At 46.1% G+C, this 16,982-nt stretch overlaps 1 protein-coding gene across 8 annotated transcripts in view; it reads left to right on the forward strand.

Moving 5' to 3' along the window:
* SLC4A11 (solute carrier family 4 member 11) overlaps positions 1-10,090 on the forward strand; it is a 99,156-nt gene extending 89,066 nt beyond the window's left edge. For all 8 annotated transcript variants that reach the window (XM_030021058.2, XM_030021045.2, XM_030021050.2 and 5 more), the window contains 2 exons: positions 1,122-1,291; positions 4,442-10,090. In XM_030021058.2, coding sequence (XP_029876918.1) covers positions 1,122-1,291; positions 4,442-4,505 — 234 coding nt within the window. In that variant the 3' untranslated portion in view covers positions 4,506-10,090. The remainder of the gene's footprint in view (positions 1-1,121; positions 1,292-4,441) is intronic.
* The last annotated feature ends 6,892 nt before the right edge of the window (positions 10,091-16,982 follow it).

Raw genomic sequence — 16,982 nt, forward strand, 5'->3', positions numbered from 1 at the left:
AACAAGGGTCAAGGGCTTAATAAGCCAAACATTTGGCTCTATGTCTCTGCTAATCCATCTTGATCTCTAATATAACAATCTCAGAGGTTAAAACTGTAAAATCCGGGTAAAGATTACATTTGTCATGTCAATTTTCAAATGAGGATTGAATAGTTACTGATGTATGTGTAATATTACTTCTGGTTTTAGTACAAATTATGTGTGGAATTTTCCAAGCTTTGGTTTGGAAAATTAAAAAGTATTCTGAAATATGGAGATCTCCCTTTTCTGGAAACCTTTTAATGAGTCATGGCACAATCTGAAATCCATCGAGCCTGTATTGGTGCCAGCAGACAGTCGCTCATACTCTTCATTGATGTATAGACAGTGAGTCAAAGCCTGTGCTCAGACATGAGCAAGTAACTGTCAAAAGAAACCATGAGCGATATTTAGCCTATTAATGTCACTTTTTTTCCCTTCTTTCTCAAAAATGAATAGCTTATATGAGTTGAGAAAATAACTGCAATCTGAGTACAGCCTCTTCCCGCACCTCCCCAATCTCATCTCCTGGTCTTCCCCTGCGGGGGGTCAGCCAAGAAATGGGACCACCAGGGCCAAGCGTGGAGTCTGATCAGTAGAGGACAGAAGGCTATAAAATAAGGAGGAGCTGGGTTTCAGGTGGAGAAACCGTCCAGCGGTAACAATACCCAAATGCATCTGCTTACCGTCACCCCCCCGCACACCCCAACAGGCACTTCACATATTGCTGCAAAGCCCTGATAATCCTATTCAGGGGAATCTCATTACTGTACTTAGCAAGATATTTCATTGCGCTCCAGATGCTCCCAAAGGCGATTTTAGCTGTGTGGTGTGTCTCTTCTTCTCCAGGTTTCTAGTGCCCGGTTATCTTCTTTGTGTTGCTGCCAATGCTGTGGTTTAAGGCACTTGCTTTAACCTTATAAATCCTGTGTTCAGCTGTTGAACCTATTAAGGAGTTAAGGACTCTGATGCTGATGTACTTTGCGTGTGTGTGTGTAAATTGATGACTTCCTTAAAACCCTGGCGTTCAAAAGCCTCTACCACGTTCTGCAGTCATAAGGCCAGGTCGCTGCATGTCTAACGTGTAATTCTTCTCTTCCCAGACTGCTTATCCTCCGACACATTACATCCGCAGAGTGCCCCAGAGGAAGATCCACTATTTCACCGGCTTGCAAGTCCTGCAACTCCTCATCCTCTGTGGTTTTGGCATGTCACCGTTGCCCTACATGAAGATGATCTTCCCGCTCATCATGATAGGGATGATCCCAATCAGGTACAATGCTTGGCTGCCTTTTTTTGTTTGTTTGTTTGTTTTCCGTGTCTCCCATGCCTTTTGTCTTTAGGCTTAAACTGCAGGACAACTGGGTGGTCTAGAAGAGCAGCTGGTACTTTCCTGAGTAGCCAGATGCTGGAAGTGGGTGATGGTGACCTCTTTTTCACCAGCTGCTCAGGCTTGAGGAGGAGTAGTGCAGAGAACCTGTGATTTCACTGACGCTGGGTGTTGTGGAAAGGGTTCTGGGCTGGCAAGTACTCTTTTTTCAGCTAGTGGAGGGGCAAATAAGTCATCTTTTGCAGTGCCTGTGAGATGCCTGATCTTCCTGAGAAGTCTTAGTCTGAGTCTTCCCTCTAGGTGGTATTTGATAATGTTCGTTTTTGCTTTGCAATTTGATTTCCTAAGGCTTGTGCTCAGGGCAGAGCTAGAAACTTTTCCTAAGAGGAATCCTTATCTCTTATCCAGTGCTGTGGTGACCTTACAGACCTCCCGCACTGCTGAATGTCATTGCCAATGATCAGTTAGGTCAAACTGGCCACATTTAGTCTTAAAATGTATCTTTAAAACTGGGAGGACCACACAATATCTTGCAGTCTTGAGAGAGAATCGCTGAGAAATTTAACTAATTTCTTCCTTAATGTTCATTAACAGTGACTGCCCATCACTCTCCAGTTAAATCATTCATGCTCTCCATCCTTCGGTTATAATGAGAAGCCATAATAAGATCTTGGAAGGAACAGATCTGTTTCCAGTCCGCTTGATTATTTTTAGGCCAGCATGGCATCCAGAGGTATCTGGTTGTCTTTGAGCTTGCAGTCTCAGAGATTTTCTGTCTGATCTCAAAGTTCAGGGCTACCAATGTGTGATCATCTGCCAAGGCAGCTATTGTGGTGTTTTCCTTGGGTGATAAAGATGGGTCCACTTCTTTCTCGAACAAAAGTAAATGTCAGAAATACCATGGCTTTCAACAGGATCAGGTTAGAGCTATTTGGGCTGGATTTTTGAAGATAAACAAAGTTTTGGAAAACACTGAACTTATTGTTCCTATGGTGAGAGTCTCTCACCCACCCTTCACATAGGTGTCACTTTGGATGACTGGTTAAGTGGCTGGTAAATACTTCAGCTGTGTGCAGTGCTGGATGATTGACTCTTGTGGGAATTACAAGTCTCGCCACAGCAGCTAAATACAGAAAAGAAGCATGGGACACTCTTTGCCAAACATTCAAGTATCAGACACACTGTAATAAGCTAAATTAGTGTGGAGGGAGTGTTGTCAAAGAACCTGATTTTTGTAATAAGAGCTAGATAATTTAGCCATGCAAATTTATCTTCTTTTGAGTAAATAAGATACTGTCATCTTATACTAGCTCTGTTGCTAACTTGTTTTTCTTTCCAGAGCAGCTTTTTCTAGTAGCTGGATAATCAGCCCTGCTGCTAAGGGGGAGATGGCGCTACCTGGCACAACACAGAAATTTGCCCTTGGCTTTCCTTTCTGTGATTTCTTTTGCCTTCATGTAGCTTCTGTGGAGTCCAGCTGAGAAGGCAGCACCACGGTGCATGAGCTCTGTAGTTAACAATGACTTTTTCACAAAGATTTGGCACTCTAAATAGATGAGACAGAGTAGAAGAAATGAAATATCGAAATATCTCTTCACTTTTTTTAAGAAGGGAAGAGGAGGAGATGGGACAGTAGCCAGGGGTCAAAGTCAAGAATCAAACCCAGATGAGTGAGTCATGGCTCAGTGTCCCATCCAGAAAACCAGCCATGTTACTTGTCTGTCTCAAAGCCACATTTCCAGCTGTCCGATAGCATTAGCTGCATGATTTGCATTGTCAGTGGTGAGGGACCATCTTTTTCCACTGGTGTAGTGTTGATATGAAAGATAATGGATTACAATGGCTTCTCATTATTGCAGTGGAGAACAGCCTGTTGGGAGATAATGTGATCTCTTTGGGTATCCCCAGTTCCTGGCTTTGATTCAAAACTTTGGTATGACTAGTGTTTGGTCGCTCAGAGAGGCAGAATCTTCTTTCCGAGTTCTCTGTGACGCTTATCTGTGCTCCCATGGCTCTCAAGCATTTTATTTCATGTCAGGTCTATTTAAGCAGATCCTGGTACTTCTCAGTAGTAAGTGCTGTTTGGGATCTGTTGCATAGCTATTGAAAAGCACTTCCAAGTCTTAAACTGGCTTTCTAGTGCTTTGTGCCTTATTTTAACAGCTGAAGAATAGCTTCCTTGTTAAGCAAGGAAAAGCGTCAAAATAAATATGCAGTAGGGCTTAATGAGAGCACCTTCATAGCATATTGTTACAGTGCTGTGCCTTTCTCACCCAAATACGTTAATTCATGAGGATGTTCTTGCAAACAAATAAAAAAAAAACCAGACCCCAAAAGCAAGGGAATCCCTGTCTCCATGGTCCAATGGAGAATCCGGACACCAGATAGGATGGAGGCTTACCAGCAGCTGGAGGAATGAATGTCACAGCCCTTCTTAGCCTCTTGCCATGGTCTCAAGTCTTGCTGATATATTTGGTGCTTCTCTAAGGACCAAAGCTTCTGGGCTGTCTCTTAAAGCTTCTTTGTGGCGAGAGCTGAAAGGAGTGACCTGGGGTACCTGGGGAGCTGATTAAGTGCAAGACAAATAACCCTCGTATGCAGGTCTTTGAGCCAACATTCCCACTATAGGGAAAGTGGTGAGGAAAGTAGAAATTAGAAATAAATGGTGATTCTTGGCGAAGTAACCCATCCGCTAGCAAACTGGAGGCAGCAGGAAGCTACTACTTGCCTCCCCAGCACAAACCGGGAGTGTAGCTGTGGGTTGGGTGAGATGGTACATTTTTGGCACCTTGAAGACTTTGTGGTGATAGGGGGCTCTAAGAAAGCGACTTCTCTCCTGTGAGAATGAGGATGCTCTCTTTCCTCTTCAGCTGGAATGAGGAGGCTTCTTCCAGGAGGAGCTCCACACTGTTATTCCTATAAATGATGTATTTGCTTGCAGGATTGGTTGTTTTTGCTTTCCCCTGCTTCATCTCTGCTTCAGCTGGCTTGTGTGCATGGCCACGGACAAACTCAACTTGAGAGTCTTGGGATGGACAAAATGTTACATGATTATAAACAAGCACTAATGCTATCTCTCTGGTTCAATCTTAGGTATAACCTGCTCCCTAGGATCATCGAAGCCAAGTACTTGGATGCTATGGATGCAGAGCATTAAATGGGGTCCTCCACACGTGGAGCAGCGAGGACAGCTCTTTCGGAGTTGGAAGGCGGCTTTGTCGAGGCGTAGAACAATCTATCTGCAGTTCTTTCTTTCACCACTTTCTTTCTGCTCTAATATGGCGTTGGTAATGCACACATATCAAAGACCAATTGAGCGTTGAAGTGTCAGACCAAAACAGCCTTGGACTTGGGAGGCCGATGCTCTTTGGAGCTGTAAGGCAAGCAAGCTTTATGGAAAATGCTACTTTCCACATCCCAAAATTGGAAACCCCAAAGATCAGCCTGTCCGTACAGTTGGAGTATATGTTCTCAGAGTTGTCACGTGTTCCCTTGTTTGAGGGTGGAAGGAATCTGGTTTTTTTGTTATGCACCGTGCCCCTTTCTTCCAAAACACTATAAGGACAGCAACCAACCCTTCTTTTACAGAATGACAGTGCTGTTCTGGCCTTTGAATTTAATTTCCCATGCATCTAGTATTTCCAAATTGGTATTCAGGGTGGGATGGCCTCGTGCTAAACCACTGATGTCAGGAGAGATGTCTGGCCATCTCTTCAGATTAGCAGGGTTGGAAACAGATATAATTTGTACTGATACAATCCACAGCTTTGGATGAATATTGAATTCCTACAAAAGGGTTGGAGAAGTTCAGAGGTTGGGCTCGCATGGCGATGTTGATGAAACCGCATCTGGGTCTAAGCTATTTGGGAATTTTGGATCTTTCTACCATTACATCTCGGTAATCAAACACAGAAGTGTAGTTTTGCACAACTGCAACGTTCTTGCTTGCACCCAGAGTCAGATGCTGAAACTTGTTAAAGGGCAGTTCTGTTAATGATTGCATATACATATGTACAGTAGTGCCTATGTGTACATATATACATATGGATTTGTGTATATATTTTGCATAGATATACAAATAGGCCTAATTCTTTCAAAATATCAGAAGTGTTTTGTGCAGTCAGTGTTACCTGTGATGTCTTGACCATATACTTGTGTTCTGCTTCAGTGCTGCTTTTTCTCATTTGAGATATGGTCACTTTTTTCCTTTTGAAGCTGCTCGGTTTCTGGTTTTGTTCATGTGTTGCTTTTATTCAAGGTGTTCCTTTGCTGCTTTCTTCCCATGGCTTGAGACCTTCATCATTCTGTCTTGATGCTCCAACATGTGAATTTTGCATTTAATTTTTATGTACAGCATGCAATGAAAGTTGTCCTCTTTCGCCTCATCAATATTTGTTGGTCATTTCATTGTTTCTGTTTTGTAGCTAATCTCTGGTTTTCCCCACTCCCAGACGTTATATTATATTTCTGGATGAATCTAACTTCTGTTGTCTTTTTGTATTTCCGTTTATTTAATTTTGCTTGTGCTATGGACAGTTTTCTTATTTGGAGTACTGTGAAACAAGCTGCCCTTTAGTTCAGTGCTTGCCCTTTGCTGCACACTACAGATCACAGGTAAAGTGTGAAGAAAAATGTGGACCCCTGAAGATAATGAACTTTCAAAACAGTAGAAACGAGGGAAGAAGAGTAATATAAAATGAAACACATATATATTATTAGCACAGAGAAGTGTTTCTTACCAATTGCTTGCCCAGTAAATGGTGCAGAGTTTATATCAGCACATGCCCTACCGATTGGGTGTTCCTCTGCATGATGAGGAAGACCAACTCTGTAATGAGGGAGGAAGGCATCGGGTAAAAAGCACCTATGCTGAAACTAAGCCAGACTCAAGCCACTGAAGATTCGGTGTATTTGCACTAAATATCAGATGGTATTTCATGTTAACGTAGCTGCCTACGGCTTTAAAACAGGTATGAAAACCTAAATTTTTGCTTTCTTATTAAGCCCTTCATCTTTGTATTGATACTTGATGGAGGGGAGCAGTAAGAGTGTTCCCAAGAGTGTGGCCATGGTTTATATATCCCTGAGCAATCGAGGGGAAAGCCCTCAGCTTAGCAAGCAAAAAACAGTGTCGCGTGACCTGGAAGGCATGACCTTCGTGTTGCACCAACCAACTCTTGTGGGACTGCTGAGAGGTCTCAGGGTCAGGATGACCACCCCCGTACATCAAAGCAGGTAATGCCATGTATTTGGCTTTCAGTCACTCTTGGAGGCAGCAGGGGTAACTCATGCCATGTCTGGCAAGTGGCGTGGCAGCAGGTGTAAATCCGTGCGTGGTTTCTGACTGCTTTCGTCAATATTTCCTGGCTTTTGAGTCATTTCTGTGGTGAGATCGCTAATAGCTGTTACTAAGGTCTGTATGTAGAAACAGGGGGCAAACAGTCACCAAACAGGATTTTGGGGCAGCGTAAAGGCGGAGATGGTAAAAGTATGTCTGATCTTCAGTCAACGGAAAAAAAGAGCAGGTGACAGCAAACAGATCAGTACCTGTTGTAAGGCAGGGATTGCAAAGGCCTGATGATGCTTAAATAACATGTTTTTCCCACGGATGTCAAAAAGATTTAACCAAAACTAGAATCAAAAGTGTCATCCTCTGGTTGAGTAAGATATTAAACACACGTGTCCTGGGGTTGTGTTTCTGGTGTCTCAGCTCTTGGCAGGAAGAAGTCACCTTGTGGGATGGATTAAATCATATTGTGGATGCTGTGGCTGGAGGAAGGAGAGGATGTGCCCAAGGGAATGTGAGACTCTGAGGAAGAGCAGGGGCCCTGGGTGAAATTTCCTCCAGCACAGAGCATAGTGGGGTGAACTGGCATGCAGGTCTTGCCAGCAGAAATAGTTTTGAGATGTATCCTCCATCCACCCACTTAAAAGGACCAAAAATGTCCCTATTCAAAGCATCTCTGAAAGCACTGATTTCAGATAGTGTCAAATGTTGCTAACTGAGACTGCTTAACATCCAGATAGCTTGAGGGGGTTAAGTATCCATCACAGCTCTTGTTTATATCTTTTATTGCTGTTGCTTTACCAGTATGACTTCAGTGTTTGTATTTTCTTTGTAGCATCAGTAGGATTCTGTTTTGCAGGTTTTTCTTTCTATAGAAGTCAGGGGCCAAAGAATCAATTGATGGGAAATCAGCACAACTCGGGAAAAGAAGTTGTGCTGGCTTAGACTGGTCGAACATTTGAACCCATGTTTCAACACGTGGGTAGAAGGGAGATGTGAGACTCAAGGCCTCTTGTCTCATAAAGGGTTGTAATGATCCTGCGGAGGACTTATTTTCATACAAGTACATTTTCTCTTCTTGTTTGCTTCTGGTTTTGCTGACTTAAGTGCAGGCGTTTCCAGGAAGTAGGCTACCTAGGGAAGGAGAGTTTGTTCAGAGTTGATTGAGCACTTTAATACTTCTGTGAAGGTTAAGACAATTAGAATGTAAAAGAAGTTTTATTATAAGCTCTTTATATACGCACAACGCTATGGATAACTGTTGCCAAAGAACTGGGGTTTGAAAGATGTTCATAGCTATTAAGAGAGTCCGTGATGTTCACCTGGAACCGCAAGGTAGTAAAAAGCTTCTGAAACAAGTGGATATTGGAAATTACCTTTTGACAGCTGCCAAAACGATCAGAAATGGGGGATAGAATAAAATTCTACTCTCACACTTGTAGTTTTTGATCCTTGCATTGAATGTAGGAGCTAGAAGTTAGCTTGACAATTAAAATTGGATTTATACCTGAATAGTTTTGTTGGTCTGAAACTTATTTTGTTGCCTTCAAAAATACTGTTGACATGCTATGTATGGAAATAGATGTGTTTCTCCATGTAAATTAAGGAAAGTTGGTGTAAACATGGACTGCTGAACAGGCAGCATAGCACTTTCTAGATTGCTTAGGAGGCGAATCTGACAACTTCACTAGCAACAATCCCCAAATTCCTGGCATCAACATTTGAAGCTATTAATAAATGTCAAGCTCTACTTGGATATGCATCGGTGCGTTGCTGTGAAAGGATGGGGATGGAGTAGATGATTTCAGCTGGTTTGCTTCAGAGCTGCCATCTGGTGAAATGCTTCAAGATGAGCCCAATGACTGTGGGATGTGATACGTGCTTCCTGATGACCTGTGTGAACTGGGATGCTCTGAAAAGAAATACAGTAGATGGTCACGTTTCCGTATATTGTAGGTCAATTCTCACCAAAAGGTCTGCATCCCCAGCTGTACCAAAAGACTGAAACTTCAGAAACTTTTGCATATCGTATTTGGCTGCTCTAGAAGCTGCTGCTGAACTGTGTTCTGCGGGACACTCTTTGAAGAAACATGAAGTTGGCCAAAGCTGGATATAGCTGGAGAATGCTTGGGGGTGGGAGGGAAGGGCTGTTGGGGTTGGTTTGTTTTTTTTGTGGAGTTCTCAGCAACAAAAAAGGGACCTGAGACATGCCATGTCACCAAAAGCACCTACCACTTTCCAGTCTGTGTCCCACTAAGCATGTATCTACACTATCTGTTGACATAGGTTCACGTTACTCCTCGATCAAACTTTTTTTCTTGTTCGTCATGTTCTGTATCTGCCCCTTGTAGTGTTTCTACCTGCCTGGAAGATTGACAGGCAGAAGCAGGGTTGGCTCAAGCTCATCTCTTGTGTCTGTCCCCCAAAACTTCAGTGCAAGCCATTTTCTGTCATCTCCTGACCCAGCTCTCACCTTCCCCAGCCCTTCTCTGGAAGTTGGCTCTGGCACCCCTGCTGTGGAAATGCTGCCAGGGTGCCGAGTGGGAATTTTTCTCTGGAGAACTTGAGCCTGTGTCTGAGCAGCAGTGTAGCAGCGGCTGCTCCCTTGGGGCTTGCTTTGCCATAATAAGCAATTATGATGGATTCATAATTGTCCTACGGTTGTACTGCCTTTTGCATCTCTTTAGATGATTACTTTATGGTGCAGTGTTCCAGTTGGGCTGTCCTCCTCTTATCTGTCAAGCTTCCAAAACAACTTAGATAGACATAATGGGATGGGTTTGCCCCCATTTTCTCTGTGCTGAGACCTGTGGATGTTAGAAGAGAATAGTCTTCTCTAATTGTTTTCCTATCTAATTAAGGCATTTAAGTACCAAACCCTGTCCATTACAGTACTGGCTGCAGATCTGGTCGCAAAGAGCAAACCATCAATATGGTGTAAAGAGCAGACAGATGAGGGAGTTGCCGGAGTACATGCTTTAGAAATACAAATTAGCACTTTCCTCTTCAGCTTTTGTGTGTTTTCCTTTCAAACGAAGACAATCCTCGGCTGTGTCTGTCTTTCCCTGGTAGAAAACCCTCCGTGAGCTTGGATCATTTGGCACGGTTCTGATGTCGCATTAAATATTAAGAGCCTGTCCTGGGGGAGATGCTGCCTTCTGCTCCCCATCTGCATCTCTGCTGCAAAGAGCTGCTTGCTTGGAGAGCTGAAGTCTGCTCTTGGAGCACAAGAGGGGGTGCATGCGGCATCTCAGTTGGGCATCTGTGTGACAAATTCTTGCTGCTGCAAAAGCTATCAGTATCTCTTATTTAGCCCTAGGTGGGAGTCCAAAAGGTGAACAAAATGGCAAAGAGTAGGAAAAAACAGTTTGCAATTAAATTCTCTCCCTCTTGACCTGACCTATGCTGGCTCTTAGCATGAAAAAAAAAAAAAAAAAAAAAAGAGCTCTCTAGCAGTAAAGTATTTGTTATGTGATCAGGGTTTTGCAGAAAATCAGCATATCAAATTCAGCAGCTGGAGTTTCAGTTTCAGTGCTTGGGAGGCTTGCTGAAGGGATGAGATCAGTTCTCGCTCTGCCTATCAGCAACAATCGGTGTCTCGGCACGCTTTTTCCAGGCATTGACTTTAGATAAGTTTCACGTGATTGGATGACTTAGATGGTTTCTGCCAGTGTCCATACGAGCGATGGCAGGGTAGCATGGCCGTGCTGGTTTCTGCCAGATGTGGCTGGCGCAGAAGGTGCAGCCCTTGGTGGTGTGAGTGGTGGCATCTCCAGTTTCGCAGGTGATCCCTTCTCAGGAGGTGGTTGATTGACATCTGAGTGACACGAGTGAGCTCATGCAGCGTACCCTCCTCTCCATCAACTGCTTATCTTGGGAACTGGGTTAGCCACTTTTCTATTATTCAAAGCATCACCTATTTCTGAACTTCTCAAACTCAGGACCAGTGTCACTTTATTTCAAACTGCATCGCCAGCAGAGTCCCAGCCTGCTTAAACAGGTTTTTAAGTGCTTCGCGTCTTTATTGAGGAGCTTCCTTTGCCTGCCCAGGTGTTAGCAGCTACCTCCCGTCTCCAAGACTGCTGGTGCCAAAGCGTAAGTAGGACTGTGGTTTTAAGTGCCCGTGTCTGGAAGCTGTGGCCGTTGGGATGCGTGTTGGATGTGTCCATCCCTGGCAGGTGCTGGGCTGGGCTCTGAAGTGCCCAGCAGCTCTAGGTGGATCTGTTCCCATGGGAGAAAAAGCATGATTCAGCTTCAAAGCACAGCAGCTGCTGGAAAGCGAGAAGCTTATTGCGCTGTTGACCCTCCCAGGATTTTAGTCTCTCGTGTTTGGTGGAGCCACTCTGATTGAATAAGTAAGGTGGCTTAGTGCTCTGTTATTTTCGGAAGCGTTTAGCCCCTCTGTTCTCCCTGTCCTCTTTATTGACGTGAAGCTGTACCTTGTTCCCACATAGATGTTACTCCAGAAAACAGGAATTGTCTTACTAAAGAAAAAAAAAAAACCAAACCCCTTCTCCAAAGTATGCGCTCCTGAACTTTAGTGCAAACCAAACCCCCTTCCCCTTGGTCTGACGTGAGAAAGGGGCTGTATCTTAAATACTCCCTCATTTCCCCTCCTGCTTTCCTTGGAGGGAGTGTGGATGCAGGATCAGCTCCGAGGAGGTGATTTAAGAGGGGAAAGCTTCCTGAGGCAGAGCCGGCTCATCGCAAATCCTGCATCCCGTTTCGGCACAAGCCAATGCTAGCGGAGCCGCTTGCCTGGGGCGGTCTGCAGCGTACCAGAAGACCGCCAGTGGGTTTATTTTCCAACGTGTCACATGGCATGTAACTGGTTAAATATTTCTGGGTTTGGTGACCAGGAGGTTTCTGTCACAGATTGCTGGGGAACTATTTTAAGTGAGGGAAAGCACATGTTCCTATTTAGGGAGATATGGCCTATAGATACTGCACTTGCTAAATATGCTCTTGAAGTGCATGCCTCTATCTAGTGTTGATTTTACAGTGAATGATTTCTTTTGATAAGAGTTGCTTGGGGTGGGGGGAGGGAGAGGGAATTCCTTTATTGTGTAAAGAAACTCTGTATTTAAAAACAAAATAAAAAGAAATATACTGTTTATATATTTCTACTTTGTGCCTAATCAGTGTCCTTTATTTAACCTTCAGCTCCCAGCATAATCTGGACTTCTCTCCTAGTGCTGATGTACGTACTTCTCTGGTGACTGGTGGGGATCCCTGTAGCTGAGATACTTCTGTAATCCCCAACACTTGGAGCATTTGAGCGTCTCCTGTGAATGTAAGGACACGCGTTGTCTTACGTTCAAGTAACTGAATGAGTCTGGGGAGTCAAAAATGGGACTCCTTCATGCCTTAATGGGGATATGTAAGAAATAACTGCACTACTTACCTGATACGGTGCACTGAGAGTACCTAGATCTGGCTAGGGTTTCCCTTGTGCCCCTCACTTCCTTGGCGTCAGCCAAACCAGAGATGAGCCCAAAACCTAGTGAATTTTGTCATATGGGAGCCTTGAGCCTGAACTGCTTCTCTAAGGAGTAAATTCAGTAGTTACCTATCACGGGGCCCAGGCTTGGATAGTTGCCCTCCAGCTCCCTCTACCCCGTCAGGATCCTCGAGGAGCTCGCTTTGCAGAAAGAGGGACTTTCTGCGTGCGAACACAAGCTGAGGTTGAGGTAAGGGTAAGACTGAGAATGGCTGTGTGGGTCTGGTAGCATCATCGGAGAGGAGCCGGAGTCCGCAAATTTGCTCCTTGCCTCCAGCCGCTGCATCTCTCCAGGTCCTGTGGGATTCCTCTTCCACGCAGGTGACCAGTTCTGGCCTCCATCAGCATGAGCTTCCCTGGAAGCAATGTTGGTCACCACCTTAATATATTAAAAAAATATATGCAGACAGGCTATCGGGAAAAGGGGGAAACGGTCCTTGCGGCGTTAACTTCAGAGGGCTGTTGAGCATGTGGGCAGCCTCAAATTTTTGGGACCTGAGCTGCTCCGTGCTCTGGCATAGGGACCTTTGAGATGTGCCAGTCTTTGGGGAAGCGAAGGAGCGCTGAGACTGTGTTTGCCGCACCAGTGCGATCCCATCCTCTTCTGCAGAAGAGTGAAGGGGGTTCAGGGCTGGGGGAGGCTCACGAGCACTTTTGCAGCTCTGCATTGCCTTCAGGCGGGTAGATTGCACCCCCCCTTCACAGCAAGGTCCTAAAAGGGACCTTCAAAACGAGCCAAATACGGAGCTCCTCAAATTGGTGTGCGAGGACTAAGAGCTTGGCAGCAAGAAGAACCTTGGGGTGGGAGTGGGGTGTGTGACAAATGTCTTTCCCTTTTGGGGTCTTGGTCTGTGCTGAAGGATTGCATATGCGGGTTGATTGTCCCAAACACCTGGGGATCTTCTTGCAAGATGGCTGGAGAGTAAGGGGGTGTTCCTACCCAAGACGGAGCCCTCCTGGACAGGCAGAAGGTCCCAAGAATGGACGCAGAATGGGTAAGAAGTGGTTCTGCACCCACCAGGGTGCAGTTTTAGCCGGCGGGCATCTGCCTGCAACCGCAGGCAGCCTGGAAAGGCCGTAACCCTGCGAGGTGCAAAGCGTCCCCATTCAGAGCAGGTGTCTAATAATAGTCGGTTTAAATGTCGGTGGCATTTGGTGCAGATCTGAGCTGGGGAAGGAAAGGGTCAGATGGGGACAGGTCCATCCCCCCCCCGCCATGTCCTTCCCCACCAAGGACGCACACGCGATGCGATGCCAGGAGCTTTGCAGGAGGAGTTTAAATATCCGTCGGCCAAAAATTACATGGATAAACTGTTCAAAGAGGAGCCAGGCCCCAGGGATACGATCTGCGGTTTTGCCCTGTACCACGTCTTGGTATGGAGGGCATGGAAAAAGGGATTATTTAGAGTGGCTGCATCTGGGCAGGAGTTTGTCAGCACATTTTCCTTCTCAATGTCCTGCTTTGATTTAAACCGAAAAGGGAGTTGGCATGTTCCTCCCTATACAGGACTGAAATACTTTGCCAGGTCTGATGGAGTCTGTCACTGCCCCCATCTCACTGCAGCACAGCTGGTGAGAAAGGACCCGTTAGCCCCTGTCCACTGCATTTTGGGGGGATTGAGGACCCAGAGATGTACTAAAAGAGAAAGCAGCAAATGTTGCAGCCAGCAAGGGGTCAGGTATCTTGAGTTTTTGGTGTGAGAGCCAAAAAAGCCATTAATTGTAGCTTGCTTTTTCTTTTTCTTGTGTTTGGGGTGGGGTTTTTTTGTTTGTTTGTTTTCTGGCAAGCAGTTTGCAGCCCTGAGCCTTCCCAAGCACCAAAACCTGCTGTTGTTCATCAGGGATTTAATCTGCTGAGAGCAGGTGCCATCTAGGGGACAGACAAAAGAAGACAAGGAGGGGTTTCATTTCCAAACCTGTAACATTTGCTCCACCACCCCATCCCACCTGCAACCTCCAAAGAACCTCAGCCAACCTCCGCTTCCAGTTACTTCGGCACTGAGCGTGGAGCATCCCGGGCTCAAAATGGGGAGCTGGTGGGTCTATGGCATGATGCAAGCTTAGCCAGCTCCCAATCCCGAGCAGAAAGCATCTGCTTTTGTGCAGCACTCATCCCTAAAACCATGGACCAGAGAAGCCTTCACCGAGGTTGTTTTTTGGTGGTTTGCTCTAAGCCTACGGAGAAACCATAAGCGAGCCAGAGCACTGCGAGCTCAACTCTCTGTAGGCACAGCTCATGTTTCCAGCTCTAGGTTTGCCATCATGTCCTGAAGCAACCTTCCCTCTTTCTGCTGCTCTCCAGAGGGCCGTATCCTGCTGGCTTTTAGAAAAGATTTGGCCAGGAGTGCTTTTTCTGCATCATCCACTTCTTTCCCTTTCCAATTTGGATGGTCCGGAGGTGTAACACCAGGACCACGCATCGAGAGGAGTTGGTTTGGCGCTGCATGACTCTATCTGAGCCCAAAAAAACTAAATCAGCACCTACCTCACTGCATATAATTAAAATCAGGCTCTAGCCAAATCCTTGGAGACGGTGGATGGGAGAGCGGTAGGTAGAAATGTTGCATATCCATACTTTGAATAACTAATGAGCACTAATGATATCGGCTCGCTAATAAAAGGCTGGCAAATGGGTGACTACAGCTGTGAGCCAGAGCTGCAGGGCTGAAGGGTTTGGGTTGGAAACTTCAGCTAAATCACTCATTTTTCACGCTTTCCTCTCCTATTTCAGGCTTTTTGATTTTTTTTCTCTGCTAGCTCCATCAGTCCCCCTGGAAATCCTTCTAGCACCCACCATAGGCAGCGTCAGAGCGGACAGCAGGGTCTGCAACCCAAAAGTTTGCTGTCAGGGGCTCCTCTCCCTCCACCTCATCCCCATCCTGCGGCAAATGTCCCTCCAGCTCGTCCCCATCCTCCCCTGGGGGAGTCCCACTTTTGCAGGACATCGGGATGAGGCGTTGGGGCTGCCAGCACCAGGCTTGCCCTGGCTTTAGCTGGGATGGAGCACAGAGAGAATTTTTGGAGAGCCCTCCCAGATAACCAAAATTTGCAAATCATGGGAGATTTTAAACACTAAAAGCTGCTTGCTGTCTGTGCAGACTCCAGCAGAGGGAGCGTGGCTGCCTCTAACGGCGTTAATACCTGCTTCTCTTCAGCAAATGCACCTTTTGGAGATGAGATATTGGGACGTCTCCTTTGGATGGCGTTTTCCCATGATGTTCCCAATTGCTGCCCATCTGCTGAACCAGCAAAATGCATGGGGTGCCTTTATAAATAGATGAAAAGTTTCTCTTTTTTTCCCCTATTTTGGGGAGATACAGTAAGAAAAAAAAACAAACTAAAGACCCAGCTCTTGAGAGTTTTAAGTCACAGGTAGGTCGTTAGCTTATCAATGCTGCATTGGCTTTTCCCTTCAGGGCAAAAGGACTTTAGGCAGAAAGCTCTTTGCTGGTTGGATCCCCTTGCTGAAATCTTTCGGCTACTGCTGTCACCGCTATGGGACCGGTCCCCTGGTCCCCACGGGGCACTCTGAGCAGCATCCCCCGGCCGTGCTCCTGCTGTTTGCCTCTGTCCTGGAGGATGGGTTTCTGCAAGGAGGCGAATCTCGGTATTGCTGCTGTGGTGCAGAGGGAAGCTAAAGAGACGGGACGATGCAGGGATGCTCAGCTGGGCTGAGGGCTTCATGCTACGCAAGAGGGACAGGGAGGAGATCTTGTCCTAGTCCAACCAAAGCTGTTCTACTTCAACACTGTCCTGTCCTATTTAGGGACTCTTCTTCGAACACCTTTTGTCCTGTTCAAAATTGTGGGTTGATTTTTAAAGGATGCGTGTGGTTTGAAAGTTTAAATGCAGAGCTTTGCTGCCTTCTTGGGCCTTTCAAGTGCCTCAGTTTCCCCCCTAAGCTCCGGTTCATTTGCTGCAGACCTCTGCCAGCCCCATTCCCCAGCCCACAGCACCGAGGGGCTGAAACTGGCCACCCAAGTCAAGGGGTCCATGTCTGGGAGACCCAACCATCTCTTGGGTACCATGTTCCCACCACACTGAGATGGTGTTTGCTGGGTGACCGCCTCCGGGGAGCTAGGCTTCGGTGCTCATCAGGAGGAGATGGGGCTGTCTTCGGGAGGGAGGAGCCTCAGGGGGAAAACAGGACACAGGCCCACAGAGAGGAGGTGATGCTTTGAGCAATTTGGGTCCCTGAAACACTGCGGTCATCATTATTCCTGAGCGGAACCACTGGAGAAGCACCGTGGTCATAGAACCACAGAATGGTTTGGGTTGGAAGGGACCTTAAAGGTCATCTAGTTCCAACCCCCCTGCCATGGGCAGGGACACCTTCCACTAGTCCAGGTTGCTCAAAGCCCCATCCAACCTGGCCTTGAACACTGCCAGGGATGGGGCAGCCACAACTTCTCTGGGCAACCTGGTCCATGGTATCTGCACGTGGTCATGTTATTGGCCACCTTAAGCGGGTCAAGCCCCTCTGTTTCCAAATCAGAGAGGGTTTAGCTACCCCAGACCAGTTCATTGTGAACTTCTCTGGAGGCAAGAGCAGTCCTTAGTGATGCTCCTTGAAAACTGCTAGCGTCAAGTGATTAATTTTATACATCGGGACAGGCTCTGCCTGCTCGGAGGGAGAAATGTCAACACGTGCGATACTGGGAAGATTGCTGTGGGACGCTAGTCCTGAAAATATTGAGAGGTTGAGGACCTTGGAGTTAATGAGATTTCTCAGAATTTGCATATTAATAACTGTGCCTATTACCTTGCCATTAGAGTTAATAGGGCGTAATATTAACAATTAATAGTTAATAAAATAGCCACTTTAACAGTCATTTGTACATGAAGAT

The sequence above is a fragment of the Aquila chrysaetos genome, chromosome 1, assembly GCF_900496995.4.
Source record: "Aquila chrysaetos chrysaetos chromosome 1, bAquChr1.4, whole genome shotgun sequence".
Lineage (NCBI taxonomy): Eukaryota > Metazoa > Chordata > Aves > Accipitriformes > Accipitridae > Aquila > Aquila chrysaetos.